This window comes from Cheilinus undulatus, linkage group 4 (assembly GCF_018320785.1).
Source record: "Cheilinus undulatus linkage group 4, ASM1832078v1, whole genome shotgun sequence".
In the NCBI taxonomy this organism is placed as follows: domain Eukaryota; kingdom Metazoa; phylum Chordata; class Actinopteri; order Labriformes; family Labridae; genus Cheilinus; species Cheilinus undulatus.
The window spans coordinates 36,525,682-36,540,044 of record NC_054868.1 but is presented as its reverse complement, the minus strand read 5'-3'; the positions used below and the strand labels follow the sequence as shown (position 1 = coordinate 36,540,044).

Here is a 14,363-nt window from a genome sequence, read left to right as displayed (position 1 = left end):
TATTATCTCCATTATGTAGTCATATTGTTTTTCTCCCCACACAGCTCTATGCCATCCCCTGGTTCCTGACTATGTTTACACGTAAGTAGCCTCTCTTTCCTCTGTGGCACCGTGCATAGTGTAAAACTTTTCAGAGGGTATTTTGAGTCTGCTTCAATTAGAGTATCAATAAAAGAGAGAAAAGGTCAGCAGCTTCAGTGCGGAGCACTTCTGAAGGGTTTTGTGTTTTTTTTCCTCTTGGTGACCTTTATGCCAGCTGCTAATTAATTCTTGTCCTAAAGGGAAAAGAGTCAAGCGCTCAGACCTACTTCACCTCAGATCTTCACCAGAACGTCTTTGTCTTTATTTTGTTTGTATCGGAAATACAGCCATAAAAATCCGAACACAAAGCTGATCAGACATCTGTGTGCTGCCATGCTTTTTCTTCTTTATGTAGAAAAATATCCTTACAAAAATCTCAAATGGTTTTACTAACAGTCCACTCACAAGCTCCTAAAGAGATCCTATGAGTTCCCTATGGTCTCAGTGATTAACAGTATTTATGACAGCTGTGACAAATGGCAAGCTCGTATTTCAGGTTCAGTTGATTGATGAGAAGCCTGAGTAGTTCCTATTATGAGTTAAAACATTTCTTATGTACAGCTAAGAGGTACTATGCTATTTGATCTTCTGTTGTGTTGTGTTCAACTAAATATCTGAAGAAATATTGGACTTTTTATTCTAGAGATGTTGTATACAAAAAATTTAAATATTTTCTCAACATTTGATTCATTATTATATATTAAAACAGCCACAAGTGATTTACAAAGTAGTTGACTTTAATTCCCTCCTAACTAAATGGTAATAATGTGTGAAAATAGTTACATTTAAGGAGGTATCTTCACATCTATGAAGCATACAAGTAGGGAATACAACTAAAGCTTGTCAAGAGAACATCATCACGCCACGTATTACTTCCTCTGCACCTATAGTTGTTTTTTACAGAGAGCACCAGGAACTTCTTTTAAGGAACCAAATGCTACCTGTAGCTCACTATTGTCTGTGTTTCCACCAGGGTCTAAAGTCTCAGGAAGATATGAAAATCAGGTATCCTGAAACAGCAAGGTTTCAGAAATCAAAGTAAATCCATCCATCCATTTTCTTATGCTTATCTGGAGCTGGTTCACAGTGGAAGCAGGCTAGGGAAGTCCACTGAGATATCTCTCTCCCTAGCAACATTTTCCAGCTCTTCCTTGGGGATTCTGAGGCATTCCCAGGCTAGATGGGATATATAATCCCTCTAGCAAATCCTGGGTCTACCCCGGGGTCTCCTTTCAGTTGGACAACCTCCACAGAGAAGTCACCCGACCCAAAACCCTCCTCCCCCTGGCTGTGCCTCAAGATCATGTCACTTAAAATCACAAATAGAATGTAGACTGATCATTTATTGATAAAAAAAAATTAGATTCCAAGGAAATTCTATTTAGCAGACCAGATGCAGTTGGCAGATAACTTTAGAAATATATATATCTCAGTGAGGACCACTTTGTCAAAAACCCACACTGTTTCTTTTTACGCAGTTATTAATGAGCACTTTTGCTGTACACATCCCTGCTTTTCTTGTGCCGATAAGGTAACCCTGTAACAGGTGGGAGAAGCAGCAAAACCCCAGGCCAAGCAGGCATCAGTGACAATAGAATGACATTGATTGAACAGAATAAAGGAGGAGCTGGGGTGGAGGAGGGTTGCAAGAGCTTGCAGAGAGAGCGGCAGAACGTAGCCAGGCAAGAGCAGGTTAAATATGGTAGCATGAGTGTGATTAGCCAGTAGTGTGCCCGCAGGAAATCAGCTGTCTGCCAGCTGATGAGGGCTTGTGTGAGATCAACTCTCAATTTTAGCAGCTGACCCTGTGGCCTACTTTAACTATTTGCTGTGTTTGTAGCTTTGATTATATTTGAAGGGATGCAGTATTTTTTCGGCATGATATCTGTATCAGTAGATAATAGCTGATGAAGCTGATGATCGGTAAAGATAACGATGACAGTTTGACACATTTCTGCCAATATTTACAACCAAAATATCAACTGTAAATATTGACAGTATAGTGCATTCAGAAAGTATTCAGACCCCCTTTATTTTTTCAGTTTTGTTTTTTGTTGCCTAATGCTACCATAGAAAAATAAATCATTTTTATTCTCATGAATCAGAATTTTAGAAATGTTTGCAAATATATGAAAAATAAAAAACTGAAATATCACATTGACATAAGTATTCTGACCCTTTGCAGCAGCACTTTAAATTTAGCTCAGGTTCCTCCCATTTCTCTGGATCATTGCAGAGATATTTCTACACCTTGATTGGAGTCCACCTGTGGTAAATTAAAATTGATTGAATATGATTGGGAAAGGCACACACCTCGCTAAAAAAGGCCTCACTGCTGACAATCATATCAGAGGAAAAACCAATCCATGAGGTCAAAGAAACTGCCTGCAGAACTCAGAGACAGGATTGTTGCAAAATTCAGATCTGCGAAAGGCTACAAAAAATCTGTTACACTGAAGGTTCCCTAGAGTACAGTGGGAGAAGTTTGGTACAACCAGGACTCTTCCGAGAGCTGGTTGCCCGGCCAAACTGAGCAGTCAGGGGAGAAAGGCCTTAGTAAGAGGAGTGACCAAGAACCCAAAGGTAATCCTGACTGAGCTCCAGAGATCAAATTATAGCTATAGTTGAGGGCAATGTGTAGGATTTTCTTTTGTCAACTGAACAATTTATTGCATCAGAAATAATGATTGGATTGTACGATCTATAATATATAACATGGCAGTGATCTTGTATACAAAACCGTAATACTGCTATGCTGTAAACTTTCAGAACAAGAGCACACATCCATGTGACTTAATATTGTATGATAAAACATATAGGCTTTTCTGAGATTGCCTTTTAAACCACCTTTTGTTTAGTGAAATGATGACAGTTTCGATGCTTATTGCCTTGAGCAAATCAAAGTTCTGCTTCATTCAGAAATGATAAGGAACGTATTGTAATTTTTAAAGGCAAATGTCTTCAGTATGCAGGAAAGTGTCTGCTCCAAGTGTCACATCTCTTTGACTGTATGATTAAACAGAGCGAAGCTTTGGACTTTACAGGCTTATTAAAGCTCTCCTCATAGGACAGTCAGCACCACTGTCTTCATTTGAGTAGTGACTCACCAAAACTGTCAATGCAGCATAACTATTGTGTGCCAGAAATGTTTGATGAAATGCAGCATAAAAGCTTTTGTGGGTACTGGGATGGTTGTCATCACATAGCTATTTCAAGAGTATTGACTACATGATTTTACAGCAGAAATGTCTAGAAACATTGTTGGAATGTGGAAGACAAATCAATTCCAGGTGGTCGATATGAGCGTGGTGAAAATGAAAAAAGACTGATGTGTTCAGATTATTCATTATTAACTTACAGCAACACTTCTTGTCAATCTGGACTTCATCAGGTGAACCTTGTTAAGGGCAGCATGCATTTTACATGATACCTACTCGTAAAAACCTAACCTGACCTGCCAGCTAGACTTTTGACCGTATCCACTCTAAGGGATACATTTCACATCCACCTAGACAACAGTCTGTAGTCTGTGCTTTGGTAGGGGCAGAACCTTTATGATAGGAGGTTTATTCTGTCTGTCACATTCATTATGGGCCAATCAGAGCAACAAATATCTGATGTAGTGGACATGAGCAGCCCTGGAGAGGTACTCAACACAAGCTCGACAGTCACCTGTTATTATTGTTCAGTATCAGTGGAGCAAGTTTCTAAATCAAACTTCTGTGAAAGTAAGTTAGAAGAAGAAAAAAACACCTTTTCCATCAAGAAAAGCTTTAAGTTTCATTCTTTGCTCTTCTTTTGAGAGAGAAATACTGTCCAGTTCTAACAAAACTGCTGCTATAGCTGTATTACCACTAATCTCTTCATCAGCAGCCAGTGAAACGGAGCTTGAAGTTTTGCAAGATGAGTCCACCTGATGACAGACATTGAGTCTGGCCAATCCAGGGATTTTGTATGGCTACAAAAACTGGAAAATCTAGAAAACATTTGACCAATTTTCCGGTCATGAAAAACACATGAAAATGAGAGAAAAACAAAACTTCAGCAGTCCTAGGAGTTATTGAAACATTCTTTTAATGTCATGTCAGAGTTACTTCAAACCAATGAAACTGTCATTTAAAAATTAAGTCAGTTATTCATCCGGCCATCCATCTCCCTCCCTAGCTCTACTCTGTCTGCTCTGATGTGTCAAAATTATTTGTGCAAATATTTTTAAAATCATGATTAGAACATAAAGGACAGTGTATAAACCCTGTAATGAAATAAATAAAATAAAAAGGATCAGCTAATTTTTACCAAAACAAGGCTAATTTTTTACCAAAACAAGGCTAATGTTTTGGGAAAATAAATTGAAATAGTTGAGCTAGAAAGTCGGAAATTAACTAGAGAAACTTGGAATTTCCGAGTTTAAAAAGCCTTACATTTTACCATGAGAAACTGATACATTTCAAGTTTTTAACATTTACATCAGTGTAAAGACAAAAATGTATAAACAATGAAAGAAAAAAAGGGTTTGACTTTCAACTTTTCAAATTTAATTGAAGTTTTGGTTCACTTACATTTACAACATCCTGTGTCAAGATCAAGTTTGTATGCATACATGTTGGGGCATTCTCAATGAAAACAATTAAAACTGGTGTTTGATTTTCCAAGTGGGTCCTGGGAGGGCTCAGCTTTTCTTAGATACAAGGAGGGGGCTAATGATAAAAGACTGGGAACCACTGGCCTAGGGTACAATCTGGGTGGGAAGTTGGGTTGCCACAAGCCTCTGGTGGTGCTGTGGATGTGCCAAGGGCCTTAAAACCACTGGTGGTCTCTGGGTGTGTAGGCAGGTGTGAAAAGGCTCAGTCAAAAGAAATGCCATTGAGCTTGACCTTGAATGGGGATACACGTGACCTGACATTTGTCAAGCTTGACTCTGGTTGCCTTCCCCTCCTCACTAATCCTGGGTTGTGGCACATCTGGCCCATGAAGAATCCTTAGCGCCTTAAATGCCTTAAATTTATGCGCATGACTGTATATTGATAAAAGTAATCTACAAGTGTATTTGTATTATTTTACGACCGTTTTTTGTCATTAATAAGCATCTAAGAGTTAATGGCTAAGGCCACAGAGTGCACATCTTTTGAATCAGACCTCTTCAAAAAGGAGCATGGGTACGATGTGTTCTTGTCATTCTAACTTAAAAGTCAGAGAAAATGTCCTGGAAAAGTCCTGAAAAATGATCTCTAGAGAAGAGTAGGACCCTATTTTTTTTTTTTTTTCTGTCATGGTCACAGTATTAGAGTCTCATGCAACATTTTCACTTCATTAAATAGCTTGAATCTATTTGGTATACCACATCATACTCATGAAACATACTAATGCAGCTTTGAGAGCACCTTAGGATAAAAGGGTGTAGGGGTAAAGACAAATGCTTTCAGAGACTTCTCTTTTCTAATCTCAGGAGATTTAAAGCCTGTTAAAAACTGGCAGACAGACATCAGAGAAGCTTATGGGGACCTTTTATTCAGAGCTATTCACTTCAATAGAATACATTTAAAGAAATAGTTCTGGGGATTCACATAATAAGGAAAAAGCATCTCTTTAATAGAAGCCGTAATGATAGCCTCACAGTACCTTCTTTCTTTGCGAAAGCGTATGTTAAACTTCAGCTACAATTTAAAGGCTTGTATTGTGAGAGCATCTGAGAGCATTTATTCTCTAAGGGTCACTTTTAAGAGTGCAGTTTATGCGTTAAAATGGAGATTAAAGCATGATATTGTCTGGTTCTATTGTCTTTCACTGTGATTGGAGAATAGATTAGTTTAGGGTCAACAGGTGCAACTTGTCTGACCGCATTGTGCCAAGCGTAAAGTTTGGTGGAGGGGGAATTATGGTGTGGGGTTGTTTTTCAGGAGCTGGGCTTGGCTCCTTAGTTCCATTGAGAGGAACTCTAAGTGCTTCAGCATACCAGGAGATTTTGGACAACTCCATGCTCCCAACTTTGTGGGAACAGTTTGGGGATGGCCCCTTCCTGTTCCAACATGATTGTGCACCAGTGCACAAAGCAAGGTCCATGAAGACATGGATGAGAGAGTTTGGTGTAGATGAACTTGACTGGTCTGCACAAAGTCCTGACCTCAACCTGATAGAACACCTTTGGGATGAATTAGAGTGGAGACTGAGAGCCAGGCCTTCCCATAAACACACTCCTAAACCTTGTGGAAAGCCTTCTGAGAAGAGTTGAAGCTGCTATAGCTGCAAAGGGTGGACCGACGTCATATTAAACCCTATGGATTAAGAATGAGATGTCACTTAAGTTCATATGCAGGTGAGCAAATACTTTTGGCAATATAGTGTATATGGAAAGAGAAAAGAGAAGTTTTTAAACAATATTTACAGTTTATGAATGCCTGTATACAAAAATGAACACTATGAACAGATGGTTGTAAATGTTCTCCAATACTGACAATAACGGCATTTTCATATATGTACCAAGCTATACAATTACAGTAATAAGAATGAGAGCAAAGATTTGTTGTAGTGCAATTAAATGCAGTATAAAAATATAAACAGGTACCATGTAGAAAAAGTGTTAGAAGATGCAGCAGTGACTGTTGAGGGGTCATCAGGGTAACTTTGACTGTTGAGTGGTCATCAGAGTAACTCTGTGACTGTTGAGGGGTCATCAGAGTAACTCTGTGACTGTTGAGTGGTCATCAGAGTGACTCTATGACTGTTGATTGGTCGTCAGAGTGGCTCTGTGACTGTTGAGTGGTCCGTATGGCATTGCCTTATTTGAGATTGATCTGTAAGATGCCATTGTAAAGGGAGATAGTTGTATTAAACAGTTTAAAGAGTCTGGGGTGGGGTCTGGGAACAAAGGTTGCTTATCCTTTGTGTCCTGCAGCAGGGGCAGTGGAGGCAGCGGAAGCAGCATCCTGAAGGGAACCATTTGGGTTATAGTTACACATTACTGGATGTCATACCAATTTGCCAGATGTGAATGTACTTACCATGCTGGTGCAAGTATACACTGAGAGTTTTAGCTAGTTGTCTGAGTGATATTTTGGCATCTGTGAGTCATAAAGTTTCTCTGAAAATGTCCAAAACCAAAATCAGAGACTGAATAGCAGGCTATTTTTAAAGGTTAAAGCACACTAGAAAATTGTTATAAATTGCAGATGTAATTTCAAGTTTTCTTGCCTGAACGTGTCGAAGAGAAGTGTTGATTCCATTAAGCATCCTCTATTACTTCATTCCTCTCACCTTCTGTGCTGCAGTTGAAGTCCATAAAGTTTTGTTTTTGGTTCCTTCCCAGCATGCAGTTTGTCAGCTGATGGCAGCATTACTCTTTTATCTTTCCACAGAGTGCAGCATCAGCTCTGAAATATGAGCACAGATCCCAGATCATTGTTACAAATCAAAAGATGTGCAATTAACCTCTGAGGCTTCTCAGTACGGCCCCATCGCACAGAACAATTGTTAGAATAACTTTTTACTCTCCTGAAATAAGTAAAAATAGCTGTGTTACAACCTCACTAGTCTGCAGCCTCCCACAAAACAGAGCAAAGCTGTGATTTACATAAATTGTTGCAAAATTCATCTGGATCCTGCACTTTGGTGTGGGGTATTTTATTCCTGAGTTTAACACACACATAGGAAACTTCTTGTAGTGGTGGAGAGAGTGAGATGTGACCCTTTTAGCCCCGATCCTCCCCCAGAGGTGGAGTGTGAGTCCAGTATTCAGGAGAGCTGCCCCTCTGACTGCTAATGTCCTCAATCCAATATGAGACAAGGTTGGAGGGTCATCTCCCATTCACCCACAGCCACACACACTCTCTCAAACGCACTGCCTGTCACTCCACACACAGCCGTGTGCTCAGCTGACTGCTAATGTGGCGCAGACCCTCTAAGGCTTTTTTTTACTCAGTCACACTAAGCCCACACACGTCTGCTTCCTCGCATTTCTCTTAACGAACCCCATGATGGCATAAACAGGTGGAGAATTCTGCTTTTAATGTTTGAATCTAAACACTGAGGAAACATTAAGTTTCCAAATACTGTGGGTAATATGAAGGTAATGATAAGTGCAGAGGGACACATTATCAGGATGTGGTTTGGTTTGGTTTTAAAAACAACCTGTGCAGGTTTCTTTCTCTCTCTCCAAAGCCCCTCAGCCCCCTGATGTTCCTCCTGTCATTTTTCCACAACAACACCCACCTACAAACATTTTCCCCTCACATCCCTTCATCAAATATCCCTTCAGGCAACCTTTAAACGCACAGCATTTCAGCAAGCCTCCCATTTTAAAACCATAGAGCCATGTTAAGTAAATGCACTATGCAAATCATACTCATTATATACAAAGTGATTCACCGTTTCTCACTGTGTGTGCTATTCTCCTGCTGAAAGGATGTTATTGTGGATTCCTTGAGGGATTTATTCCTTTCTTTGCACTGGTTTTGTAAAATCTTCTTTTCTGTTGTGTTTATTTCTGTACACTTTATGCAGATGTGTTTCCACTGCACAAGATCTTTCACCTGTGGGACACGCTGCTGCTGGGTAACTCTTCGTTCCCCTTCTGTATCGGTGTGGCCATATTGCAGCAGCTCAGGGACCGACTCTTGGCAAACGGCTTCAACGAGTGCATTCTACTCTTCTCCGATCTGCCAGGTCAGAATCTTTGTGCAATTTTGTCTCCCTCTCATCCCTCTTTTTAGGTGCACTCCATGTTTATTAATGTATTTGATGCCCCACAACCTGTAACATCTTTTTTTATTCTTTTATGCATCTAAGGGTTGCTTCAATACCCAAGTTTCCTTTAATATGATACCGGTACAAACTGAACAACATTCATACCTGTTTTGATACAACTACAACATAAATAGAAGTCCAACCCCAATATTGACTGGTTTCTTATTTTGTCAGGGTAACGCCTGCACATTGTCTTAACAGCACAAATTAGTCGGCAGCATTTTGGTACTGAGACATTTCCAACACATTTGAGCAATATGGACAGAGTGAAGACTGAATTTCCAGTTTTTTTCTCACCTTATCAGTGGTCTCATGGAATAATGTGCTTTTTTTTAGCTTAAATACCTTTAAAAAGGGATGCAAAATATTTGATTTTGCCGATGTCCGATACACCAGTATTTACAGATTCATTTTAGCCGATATCGATATCAATACTGAAATTTTAATATGCTTTTGGGACAAGAAATTTCAGTCCTTTTGGACACACTTTAAGGTTTGAGGATGACCAAGGAAACAAATTTTATTCCATTAAAAACACTTTAAAGTTTAAAGAATGAGGCTAAATAATGAAAAAGACCCCAATTGACATAGGTTTGTTGCTTCAGCCTAAAACTCCACTAATTTATTAGTTTATATGGACAAAATTTACAGTCGATATGTGCTGAAATACACAAGCAAAATACTGTTACAAGACTGATAATATCATGCATACCTTTAAATACTATCCATCATTGAAGCCTCTGGGATTATGGTCTGAAATGTGAACAATTCATATGTAATATAAAAATCTTATGTTTTAAGCATCCTCAAATTCTGAGTGAAAATAAACATGTATAACTGTGAGAAAATGTAGTCTAAAAATAGTTTATTTTATTGACATTTCTTAGGACTTTGTGGGCATGTCAGCTCACAATTGAATTTACAGATGTTCATGGAAAGCTAATTTGCATTGCTGTAATGACCAAAAAAACAAGACATTTATGATTTGGTTGAAAAAATTACAGCTTCTCATATCCACATAAACCTCCTCTCTCTGCCCTCTTATTCCACTCATTAGTCTATCACACAGTTCTCTCCTTCTTGTATATGCCAACACATACTGTGCACCCAATGCAGCCAACAGGATGTGAAAGAAAACAATCTATTTTACAGAACATTTTTATTCAAAAAACAACAAATGATCTTTGTAACTTAATGCTGTCAAGTAAAAGTTAAATTGTACACCAAGCAATGCTAAATCTGTTCATCCCAAAAGACACTGGTGCCATCTGATGCACATCCGTATGATAACCCCCATTATTTTGTGAGAGCAAACCCATACCAGTGGTGGCCAGACCCGCTTGGACACACCATGCTACTTTACACCACTGCTTTATTCACAGCTTTATTCCTGTAGAGCAGCTTTGTTTGAGGGCACAGAAAGAGACATTTAGCAGCACCTTTGTTCAAGGTGTAAAATAAATGGTTGGCTGATGGTGAAATACTACTGTTCCTATCATTTTATACTTACATGGTGAGGTGGTGAGGTGAACCTTGAACGGGCTTCCAGCTCTGGTATTAAGCACCTAGCTATTTAGTGGCTGGTGTGGAGTTTGACTGTGGATGTGCTGCTGTTGGTTTGTGCCAGGAGCAGCAACTGAGGGGCATCATATGATGCAAAGCAATGGTCCTGGTGTGTTTTGGGCTTCAGCTGTTCATGGTTATGTTAGCATCAAGCTTACAAATGTAGATTTGGATAAGATGTGCATTCAGATGCAGATTCTGGTCCATTTCTTAGAGTCTTTGAACTTTCTCAAGACTTTTGAAAGGTAATTTTCTTTGAAATGTATATCCTTTACTTCCAATATGCACAGCCAAAATATTGACAGACGTTTTCATATCTGTCAGTACCAATTATAGACTTTATAGCTGTTGTCTGAATATCCGTATCACACCAATAATATTGTGCATCTCTTCTATTTATTTTAAGGCATAACAGATGACTGCATCTGTGATTGACTGCAGTCATTAAGAGGTAGTTACTTTACAAATAAGTGGCTTTGTGTAATTGCATGATTGCACTGGGCATGTTAAAGTCTACAACCCAAATATGGCAACCTCTTTTTTCTGGTGTGTCTCATGGAAAAATTCTGTTCTACTTGGGTCAGTACAGTCTTTGATAGAGAGTCTGAAGGGCTGTTAGCAGAGCTGCTCCAGGTAGAAGACAAAGAAGTTTGGCAAAGCACCGAGCCCACTCGGCAAAACTTGTACTGGTTTTGGGGGAAATAAGTTTAGCATGTAGGAGTGGTTTTATATGTCTCCACAAAGATTTATCAAAGATATTTAAAGACAGACAGACAGAGCAGCAGTACAGTGTTTCAATAGAGGGGCAGACTCAGTGTGCAAAGAAATGTTGTTGCACTTGTGTGGGTTGGACTTGTGGTATATTATGAACGGTAAGAAATGTATTTTGTAATAAATGTTGTAAAAACACTATACAATTTACAACCAATTTCAGAAATGTTTCAAAAAACTTGAATGGTAAAATTTAATAAATGGACATGGTTTTAAGATGCTTAATCATTGTGAAGGGTTTGTGGATTTGGTTTACCAGAGGCTTTAGAATATCAGAAATTGTATCATTTTGAAATATACACTACATTGCCAAAAGTATTTGCTCACCTGCCTTGACTCGCATATGAACTTAAGTGACATCCCATTCTTAATCCATAGGGTTTAATATGAGGTCAGTCCACCCTTTGCAGCTATAACAGCTTCAACTCTTCTGGGAAGGCTTTCCACAAGGTTTAGGATTGTGTTTAAGGGAATTTCTGACCATTCTTCCAGAAGCGCATTTGTGAGGTGACACCATGATGTTGGACAAGAAGGCCTGGCTCTCAGTCTCTGCTCTAATTCATACCAAAGGTGTTCTGTCGGGTTGAGGTCAGGACTCTGTGCAGGCCAGCCAAGTTCATCTACACCAAACTCTGTCATCCATGTCTTCATGGACCTTGCTTTGTGCACTGGTGCACAGTCATGTTGGAACAGGAAGGGACAATCCCCAAACTGTTTCCACAAAGTTGGGAGCATAGAGTTGTCCAAAATCTCTTGATATGTTGAAGCATTCAGAGTTCCTTTCACTGGAACTAAGGAGCCAAGCCCAACTCCTGAAAAACAACCCCACACCATAATCCCCCCTCCACCAAACTTTACACTTGCCATAATACAGTCAGACAAGTTCCATTCTCCTGGCAGCCGCCAAACCCACCCATCAGATTGCGAGATGGAGAAGTGCGATTTGTCACTCCAGAGAATGCCTCTCCACTGCTCCAGAGTCCAGTGCCGGCGTGCTTTACATCACGGCACCCGACACTTTGCATTGCCCTTGGTGATGTAAGGCTTGGATGCAACTGCTGGGCCATGGAAACCCATTCCATGAAGCTCTCTACACACTGTTCTCGAGCTGATCTGAAGGCCACATGAAGTTTGGAGGTCTGTAGCCATTGACTCTGCAGAAAGTTTGCGACCTCTGCACACCATGCGCTTCAGCATCTGCTAACCCCGCTCCATCATTTGACGTGGCCTACCACTTCATGGCTGAATTGCTGTCATTCCCAATGGCTTCCACTTTGTTATAATACCACTGACAGTTGACTGTGGAATATTTAGGAGCGAGGAAATTTCACGACTGGATTGTTGCACAGGTGGCAACCTATTACAGTACCATGCTGGAATTCACTGAGCTCCTGAGAGTGACCCATTCTTTCACAAATGTTTGAAGAAACAGTCTGCATGCCTAGGTGCTTGATTTTATACACCTGTGGCCATGGAAGTGATTGGAACACCTGATTTCATTATTTGGATGGGTGAGTGAATACTTTTGGCAATATAGTGTATGATATGAAGTACCCAATATTTGGCCAATCTTAGTACAGCTTGAGAATCCCTGAAGTTATGAACAGTTAAAACACAGAAATACTTTCTCTGCATTCCTCACTCAGAGGTTTCCCATCTACACCAGCACCTGCACTAGCAGGAGGCTGTGTTTCTTTCCTCAGAATACTGATGGGCCCTGATGTTTCACAGTTAATGATATTCTCAAAGCAGGCGGCTCTGCGGCCCTACGCTGACACACTCCCACCTGGATGTGCTCTAGGCAGGCCACGCTCTGCATTACATCTGTCGAACAATCAACCACTGCACTCTGGGAGTGTTACAGTCCACAGAACTCACACTTTGCATGATTTTTTCCAGCTTTCCCATCACTTATTGTCTCCTCTCGATGCTTAAGTCCATGTATAGCCGGTTAAGATTGTTTATCCACTCAAAGATATCAAATTAAGCTGCTGCTGTTAGGTTTTTAGTCCTATCAGACATAAAGCAGAATGACTAAGTGGCACTTTTTGTGGTTCACACTATACATACAGGATTACTCATGCAGGAAAATGAGATACAAGAAGGCACAAATAAATAAAGACAAGGGTTATTATAGGAATGTAAGGCTGCCTGGAGCTGCTGTCTATTTTCATGTTTGAAAAGCTGCAGGATTTGTTTTAAAAACTGCAGTAACCAAGGCTGAGGGTGGCGGTGTTGGTATGACGCTGTCAGGGGGAGAAAAAGAGTAGGAATTGCATGAACTCAGGCATACCGTGAGATACATTTGCATCAGTTCTGATATTTTTTTGCCAAGGTTATTAAAAATAATAGCAAAAATTGCAGCTTTTTAAATCCTGTTAATTACCCTGTGTGATGTGTCTTGTATTGCAAAGTGAGAAATGTGAAGTGGAAAGATGTTACTGCAGACATTGAAATATAGTCTTTCAACTTGTACAGATTCATATCCTTGCAGGTTTGAGCAAGAGGAACTATTTTTCCTCTTTTAGTTAACGGGACAAAGAAGGATGGCAGAACAATCAAGGACAAATTCAGGGGCTTCAGTCAAAGCTGGAGGAACATTAATAGTAATTAGCATTGCTCTGAACTTGTTGAGCACATTTTCAGTCCAACCATCAGTCTGTAGAGGTTTTAACGTGGCAAAAGGAAGACATATGGTGTGTTTCTGCCGAGCGGTCTGGTTTGGTTTGGTGCAGTTCAGCACGGTTTGGTGCAGTCCTAATCTTGCTTAGTTTTCTCAACTAGTGTTGGTCAAGCCTTGTAAGTAGTAATGGGAATAGTGGTTTATTCATAGAGATTTGGATCATTTGACTTACATCAGTAATAAGAGCCCATCTTTGCCCTCCCAAGTAGTTCTTCATTTAGTACCACCTTGGCTTTTATATCTCTTAAACAATAAAAAAGGAAAAAATAGGAAAACCAGCTCTCAAATTGGAGCAGGCTTCTCTGAATGGGCTCATTTGAAAAGGACTCATCACTACATCTTGTGATTTGTCATCTTGAATTGAATTGTCATTTCAGTCTAATCACTGAGAAGACGACTCTCTTATCACAATATGATAGATAGTATTTCAACATTTTAAAGAATGTTTATGACAAAATGAGGACGATAAGCTTCTAAGTGTGATACAAACCATAGTGCATTTGTGTTCTAGGGCAGTGGTTCCTGG

At 39.8% G+C, this 14,363-nt stretch overlaps 1 protein-coding gene across 1 annotated transcript in view; it reads left to right on the top strand.

Moving 5' to 3' along the window:
* The window catches only part of tbck (TBC1 domain containing kinase), a 97,878-nt gene that overhangs the window by 18,159 nt on the left and 65,356 nt on the right, over window positions 1-14,363 (top strand). The window contains exons 21-22 of the mRNA XM_041785922.1: window positions 45-81; window positions 8,578-8,739. Of these exons, the coding sequence (XP_041641856.1) occupies window positions 45-81; window positions 8,578-8,739 (199 nt within the window). The remainder of the gene's footprint in view (window positions 1-44; window positions 82-8,577; window positions 8,740-14,363) is intronic.